Here is an 8,769-nt window from a genome sequence, read left to right on the forward strand (position 1 = left end):
GCGATCGCAGGACCATTCTGCACAGGCGCAGAATGGGTCCTGTGCAGGTGCAGACCCCTTAACATCGGAGATGTACATTAATCGTCGGATTAATGTACATCTCTGAATCAGGCCATGGGAACGGAGAACCCCGCTCATTATTTGCGCAGAAAAAAATAATCCTATTGGTTGCAGCACATTTGTGGTATTTGTACTGTGTTGCATAGGGAGCCAACAAATTGACTTCTATACAAAGAAGCGCTGGACACAAATACCAAGCCGCAATTAAATGTGCTGCTTTCTATTTCCTAAAGACCAAAGGAATAAACTAATGGCCACTACTATACTGTAAAATATCCTGTCGCCTACACACACTTGTGATATCCATTATGAGAAGCAGCTTCTCATTTGAAAATATATTATTGAGGCACTCTGTGCCTCATGCCTCAGTAATGTCACTAGTTGCTAAAGTATTGTTGTTAGTATTGGTTCCGACCACAACATGGCTGTTCTACTGTGTGCAAGTAATAGTCAAGGATGCTTCAAAGTAACTAGCTTTCCAGCACTTTGGACTAGGGATGTGCAGGCTCGGATAGGTTCGAGTTTGCACGTGGAGTTCGGATTTTTCCCTCCAAAAAAACGGAACTCAGAACGAGGCAAAACGTCATCTTGCATGGACGAACATCATCATTCCTGGACAAAAGACCAGGAATGATGATGTTCGTCCATGTAAGATGACGTTTTGCCTCGTTCTGAGTTCCGTTTTTTTGGAGGGAAAAATCCGAACTCCACGTGCAAACTCGAACCTATCCGAGCCTGCACATCCCTACTTTGGACTAACATAGTACATGACTCCACTCAAGCCAGTATAGAATGTGATATTATCTATTTTTCAATGCATAGCTGCCTTTTGACTAAATGGCAGAGCAACATGACAGCTAACAGGGTTTTTTGTTCTGCCCAATTAAAATTTTGACAAAAAAAATACTATTATAGGAGCAGCGCAACCGTATATCATTTTATCATCACCGCTAATCACATTGGATTTAGGGCCCTAGGAGTGTCCCAAGACAAACCTGCCCTAAAGAGTCTGGGGTTTCCTTACGTCATGATATCACTGCAAATAGCGGTGATGATGAAACGCCTATAACAGGAAAGAACATGAAGTTAGTGTGAGGTATCTGGGGCTCTCTGTTTGGTGGTGTTAGCTGCCCATCCCCAAGCTTATTAGCACAATGGTGCCATTCTCCCTCCATTACATGGAGGAGGGAGGCAGTATATGAAAAGAAAGTATCTAAAACAAAATGTTATATAAAACCGTGGGGTGAGTTGAGGTAAACAAAACAAATCCCTCACATTTTCTCCTGACACCCTGTGACTCTTTCTCTAGCCCAACACTTGACTTACTTTCCTGGCATCCTGTATCCTTCCTTGAGTCTTTTATACCTCTTTTACACCTAAACCCTTGGTCCGACCCGGGGTTTTGAACACGGGTCCATCCTGGTTCGGACCCGGCTTCAGACACCATTTCCACTGCTCTTCGACCTAGGTTATTATTATTAGGATTGCCTGGTCAACTGACCCGGTTTATTTTTTTTGGAGCCGTTTCCACTAAGGCCCGACCCTGGTCGACCCGGCAATAACCCAGGTTTTTGCTCTGGTGTAAAAGGGGTATTACCCTGACACCTTCTCCTCTCTCTCCCCTGTCACTTGGTATCCCTAGTGGCTCCCAATGCTCTGCCTGGGGATCAGTTCCCCTTGGTAGCATGGGATCCTCCCGTGGGATTTGTCCCAGGTCTACTAAATTGGGATCCTGTCACTTACCACCCTCTTTCCTTAAAATGAAAACAAGATAAACCAAATTCTAAGGCATTTTCATTTTTAGGATATATTTATTCATATTTAATAACACTAAAAAATACTGTATAGGGTCAATGAACTATAAGTTATATTGCTTTAAATATAGATTGAGTACCAAAGCCAACTGAAGAGGAGTCACTGTACTCAAGCGGAAAGTACCTGTGAGGATTCATGCATCAGATTCATGTTGAGACACCATGCCAAATGAATCACTAACTGGAGTGAATATATCCTTAGAGATTAGATTATTATCTCTAATAATGCACTTTAAAAGCCTTACAGGATGAACAGATTTTACTATCTAATGTTTGGCACATAACCACCACCAACTTCAAAGGATGCCACTTGAAAAACATCCACAACAGTCTTTGTCACAGCTGAGCACAATAGAACACACAATGACATTACAGAACGACAGTGTCTTATAAAATGCACAATCTCACACCACAAAATAAAACAATCCAAAAACAGCAGCACAGTCCAAAATTACTTATTGCTCAACACAAATATGAAAACTAAGAATAAACCTGCAAACAAACACTCTAGAAGTCATCAGTCACAATTCCACAAATAAACAAGACTACCAGATATCACACTATACAGACGAACCCACAACACTGCATACTCAACGTTTCAACTGCACATTCTGACCAGTGACATATCACACAAGCTTACTTCACACTATACTATACACTTATAGATATAGATGAACAGCTTGACAGGACAGGAGACTCTAGACACAAATAAATCATTATTTGAAGCGTGGAAACTAAAGTTAATGTTTATAAATGTGTAGACAGTGATGGCTTCACAGCCCCTCTTCTCATCTTCCTGATGGCCGAAGGTTGGACTAAGTGCTTGGACACTGCATGGTGAAAGACCACTCACCATCTGTCATTTCCCCCTTGCTGAAAAGATATATATGGTAACATATGTACCCTCCCGCAGCACCCAAACCCCAACTTCTCCCGTACCTCCCCATGCTGGAAGTGAGAAATCCTGTCTGTAGTCAAGGAAATATTTGGGTACTTGTGCTTTGGAAAGTTTGGGAAGGTGAGCAGTGCAATCAAGATTGTCACAGCCCTAAGACCGTGTCTCTGTTTTAGATTTGACGATGGTAATGACACTAGTAGCGGCCACTTTGCCGGGGATGAGAGGCCTTATACCAGGTGAATATGGTCCCCTCGAAGGGTTGATGGGGCTCCGTGCTACAGTCCGGGCAAAGTTCTGCAGAGCTTCATACTTTGACCTCAGAGAATCCAGTTCCAGACGCATGCTGGCATTCTCAGAAGCAAGTTTATCCACTTCATGCTGCAGTTCCGCCTTCTGCTTCTCCAGCTCTTCCTTCTGAGTAACGCGTTTCACTCGGCAACTCGCTGCATAGCCGCGATTTTTAAGTGTGCGTCGGCGCTGCTTCAGCTGTATAATTTCTTCTTTAGACAAACCACGAAGATGTTGATTTAGCTCCCGTACAGACATGGTGACAAGTTCTTCATCTGTAAGACTTGTGCCATTCTCCCCTGGCTCCCTCTTCACCTGTAAACAAACAGGTGGAGAATTAATACTATGACAGCTAGGTGACATGGAAAATGATGGTCAGCATTCTTACTTTCAGAGCTTTGCTGTTTCCCTTGCTGAGAGTCGTCATGCCCTGGGAACTGTGTGTCAGCAAACTACAGAGAGAAAGAGTAATGTGTGAGAATTACTTGCAAATCCAGAAACAGAGAAATGACCTATTCCTAAACTAACCTGTATTGCTCCCTCACCTATTGCTGTCCATATGCCCAGAGGCCGTGATTGTTACCTCACGCTTCAATAAGGACTTTCCCCTTTGAGAGGGAACAAACCAATAACAATTCCCAGAGAACCTAACTTTAAAAATAAGCTGGGAGGGGAAGAAGAGCAGAGCAGACGAGTCATGCTGAGTCAGCAGAGTGTGTGTATCAGTCAGCAGCATACAGTATCCTGTGCGTGCTTATATTTATACATATATAGTACACACATATAAGAAACCTACTTTCCTCTTCAACAGTTTCAAATGAAATTTAAGATATTGTATACAACATTTTTATTAACCGTGTATGCCAAATACATCTATGTATTTCTTTCATTATCTTTTGAAGACTAAAAAGAGACAAAGGAGTATATTTACTAAAGTGTGTTTTTTTAGAAGTGGAGTTGTTGCCCATAGCAACCAATCAGATGCTACATATCATTTATCTAGCACCTTCTAAAAGATAATAGCTTAAGGGGCCTATGTATCAAAGCTGGGAGATAAAATTGTAACAAATAAATCGCCAACCAATCAGCTCCTAACTATCATTTTTTAAACACAGCCTGCAAAATGTAAATTGGAAGCTGATTGGTTGGTGATTTATAGCTCACAATTTTATCTCCCGTCAAGCTTTGACACATAGGCCCCATAATCTGATTGGCTGCTATGGGCAACACATCCACGTCTAAAAACCCGCACTTTAGTAAAACTACACCTAATGTTTTACTAGACAACGTAAAGAGAATTTCTGAAAGCTGTATATCTTCACCCTGAATTTCTGCCAAAAATCTTCATTTTATAGGGTATTTCAGTAGTTCTCATATTCCGACCTCAGGACCCCACACAGTTCACATTTTCCAGATCACTCAGCAGGACCACAGGTGTATCCATTACTCACTGACACATTTTTACTTGTGAATCTGTGAGGAGACCTGGAAAACATGCACTGTTTGGGGTCCTGAGGTCCGAGTTTGCGAACCTGTGATATATTTCATAAACATTTTCATATTTACTTGCTGGACTTAAAAATTTCAGACTTTAAATAAATATATTTTTAAACCAATGCATGTCTTTTAAAACCTTTGTAAGTATACCTCATTTAAACTGGCAATCCTATATGTAGAGAATAGAATTTGAACACTACATGCCATGTTAAACTGGCACTTAGCTATAGAGTCATTTGGCATGATTCACTGCGTTTTTTGGTGGTCATCGGTCTGTGACTATATGCAAATCCCGCTGCAAAGCCCTTCCCCTGGTGTACATCTGAGCGTATGAATGTGCAAGTACTGAGACGCCAACTATGAGCATCTGTAAATGCTGTAATACTGCCTGGTGCTTCTTTAAACATCACCATCAGACCAACCTATTAAAACATGCCCCAGCCCTATGGCACCTGCACCTGCTTTTTCGTTGACCTGCAGAGTGAACGACTGTGGGTCTGTGTATGCAACCACTTCAGCTACACGCCCGCGACACTCCCATAATACGCCCATAAGACCGACCATCTCCTTGAGTCTGTTTAGCCAACTCCCAGTCACTGCCCAGGAACGCCCGGCACTTTTCCAAGACATTTATGGTACAGTGCGTCCCAATCGCAACATCGCCTTTGTGCATACACAAACGCAATAACTATAGGAGCTTTTAAGGATTTTCACACATGCACTGTAGAAAAACATTGCTCAACTACATGTACATCGGCTTTCGGCTTAGGTCTATAGTCACTTAGCTTTGAAAATCAAAAGAATATAAAACTCAAGGAATATATCAGAGTCCTCATATAGATACATGACCCTCACTTACCTACACATTTTTACGTCACAGCTACTTTGTGCATCTGTGACAACAGTAAAAGCAGAAGACGGCAGCCCCAGGTTTGTTAGGGAAGCAGCACCTCTTGCATATGACCAGTGCATACAAAGAAAGCGTACCCCCCACCTGCGTCAATAGGTGAAAGCCGTCTCTAGTCATTAAAGCTACAACAAAAAGGTGCATCTTAAATAGTAAAGGTAGGTAGGGGTTTTATAGAAATAACATCTAGTGAAGCCTTCAGTAATAAATCTATCATATGTTTCTAAATGTTCTCTTTAAAAATGAAACAGTTCAGCACAAAAAAATAAACTTTGAAAATACATGGATTAATACCACATTATGAACTATGGCCCTCATTCAAAGCTGTACGCTCTGAGCAGAGCGCACGCTCTGAATGAGGGCCGCCCTCCATAAAAATGGAGCGTCCTCCTGGACGCTCGTATAGCTGTGGGTCACCACCCACAGCCTATACGAGCGTGCAGTTTGATGGCCGCGATGGTCTTGACCATCGCGACCATCGAAACTGCGAGCCGGAGCCTGCGGTTGAGGTTTTCAACCACAAGCCCCGAAGTGATTTGGGCTCTATCAGAGCCAAAATCACTCCCACTGACATCACTAGTGATGTCAGTGGGCCGGCTTCTGACGGGAGGCGTTCCTGTGGGAACGCCCCCGTCAGGGAGGCACGCCCCCGGCACGCCCACCAAAGGGGGCGTGCTGTCAATCAACATCGACAGCACGCCCCCTTTGATCAGACACAACGAGCGAAGGACTTTCCTTCGCTCGTCGCGTCTGGCGCATGCGCACGACGGAGCTCCCTCCGTCGTGCGCATGCTCAGTGCAGACCATCGACCCACTTGAGAGCGGACAGCCGCTTGCGAGTGGGTCTGAATCAGGGCCTATATGTTTAATACAAGTTGCAAGTCAAGTACCAGCCCATAAATGAAGGTATTCATGAATTGAAAAGCTAATTTAATGTCTCTCTGTATTATTGTCTGTAATATTGACTTAAGGGCAGCACAGACAGTGTAATGGTTAGTATTACTGCCTCACAGCACTGAGGTCTGGGTATGATTCCCATCACGGCCTGAACTCTGTGGAGTTTGTATATTCTCCCTGTGCTTGCGTGGGGGTGCTCCGGTTTCCTCCCACACTCCAAAAATATACAGGTAGGTTAATTGGCTCCAAACAAAAATTAACCCTAGTATGTGTGAGCATGTTGTAGGGAATATAGATTGTAAGCTCCACTGGGGCAGGGACTGATGTGAATGGCCAACTATTCTCTGTAAAGCGCTGCGTAATATGTGTGCGCTAAATAAATAACTGGTAATATAATAAATAAGATAAAGTGAAGTTCCATTGTACTTCTACAGTACACACTCATAGTCTCTATCATATTGTCTGCTCCATTTACTCAGAAGGTCTGGATCAGGTAATACACAATATTAGATAACAATGATAACACAACGATTGCTTGCAGCAGGGCTCAGTAAATTTAAATCATTTTTAAGTATGTATTTTTATGTGTCAACTAATAACAGATTACACACAGAGGGGTCTATTCACTAAGCCTTGGAGAGAGATAAAGTGGAGAAAGATAAGTACCAACCAATCAGCTCCTGTCATTTTTCGAACACAGCTTGTAACATGAGTTAGGAGCCGATTAGTTGGTACTTATCTTTCTCCAACTTATCTCTCTCCAAGGGTTAGTGAATAGACCCCATAGCTATCCACCAGCTATCCATTCTACCCCCAAAACAGCATCACCTTTGCCAACTCAACCCCTTCTCCATCTTAATGCCCCCCGTCATCCTATTGTCATGATCCTCCTATCAACATGTCCTCATTATCACCATCTTGTACCTCTCCCATCATTAAGCTGCCCCATCACACCTCATCCTAATTATTCCCCCAAACTCAGATATCACTAACCACTTATTATTGCATCATTATTACAGCAAATCCTCCATTATGGACATGCACCAATCATTATTAACCCTTGCATTCTGCATCAGCATTAACCCACCAGTTTTGCATCATTAATAACTCCTCCATTCAGCATCATATTCCTACAGCCAAAATCATAATAAACATCTCAGTCCTGCATCATTATTAACCTCTCCATTCAGCATCCTTATTAACCACCTCCAGTAAGCAGACATGCTTTCATTAACCCCTCACTCACCGCTGTGCTGCTCCTCTGCATTTACTCAGAGGGGAACTGACCATACCTCAGTTCCCCCCTGAGTATCTCCATGCCACCAACAATCCCGAGCACACTTGATCAGTTCCCCTCTCAGTTCAGAGCCTGCTGTGGCCGTATACACCCAGCCATCTTCCCTGAGTGCAGCATGACACAGCAGACATCAATTGCCCTCTGAACACTTCCATTCCACCGCCAAGCTCAAGCCACTTGGTAAATTCCCCTCTGAGCAAGTTTAAATTTGGAGCTCCAGAATGCCAGCCCAGGCTGTACACACAGCATTTTGTAGCTTCAATTAGGATAGTGGCTACTAGATCCCCTTCACTGTAAGGACCATCCCAGTCATTATGACTTCACCAGGTCATGTGACTGGTGCAGTTCAGGGAAGGGGGGAGAGGGTTGCTATTCCTCTTTAGGAGGCTGGAGCATCATCTACGAGCATACTGGTGATAAGAGGTGCACATGGGGAATAGGATGATGTGTATTTAGCAGTGTTTCCACTTACAGGTTTTTTTTTTCTTGTCTACTGGGAAATAAGATTCTTGAAATACCTTTAAATCAGATAAAATCATCTTTTCAGTTTTAAATATTTGTTTTCTGCAGTTAAGTTGGGTACACACTGGAAAGAAATATAGATCAGCAGATGATGGTTGTTCATACACACTAAACAACCATCACCGCCACTGACTGCCAGTCGCATCGCAACCCCCTGCTCGCTCGCCTCTGCAACAAGTGTACAGGCAGTCGCCTGACTACCCGTGCACACAGCACAATGACCAGATATATCTGCCATCGGCTGTGCAGCACAGCCGACGCGATATGTCTGTGAACAACGTCATTCACAGATATATCGTCTATACACACTGGCCGTCATGTATACGATAATATCGGCTTTTCAATTGAACAGCTGATATGTTAGCCAGTGTGTACCCAGCATTAGTTTTGTTAGCTTTAATGTTATGTATTTACCACAGCGTTTAAAGTACAAATTTTGACTGGGAATTTACATGTTTTTTGACCAGGAAAAAAACAAGTAGAGACCAGGAAATCTGAAAAGGTGAAACACTGCATGTACGGGAAATGTACTTTGAGATGAAGTAAGTTGGCAAGCAGAATATGCATGTACAGTAGGTTTGTGAAAAGC

The 8,769-nt window shown here is 43.0% G+C and overlaps 1 protein-coding gene across 1 annotated transcript; it reads right to left on the reverse strand.

The window, feature by feature from the left end:
- Positions 1-752: 752 nt before the first annotated feature.
- Positions 753-7,944, reverse strand: MAFG (MAF bZIP transcription factor G). Its single transcript, XM_088473272.1, has 3 exons — positions 7,608-7,944; positions 3,449-3,512; positions 753-3,375 (listed from the first exon to the last, which is right to left on the reverse strand). Exons 1-3 carry the CDS (start codon positions 7,649-7,651, stop codon positions 2,923-2,925), a joined length of 561 nt encoding a protein of 186 aa, XP_088329398.1. The 5' UTR covers positions 7,652-7,944; the 3' UTR covers positions 753-2,922.
- Positions 7,945-8,769: the final 825 nt, after the last annotated feature.

The sequence above is a fragment of the Taudactylus pleione genome, unplaced genomic scaffold, assembly GCF_031769625.1.
Source record: "Taudactylus pleione unplaced genomic scaffold, aTauple2 ptg000016l, whole genome shotgun sequence".
Classification (NCBI taxonomy): Eukaryota; Metazoa; Chordata; class Amphibia; order Anura; family Myobatrachidae; genus Taudactylus; species Taudactylus pleione.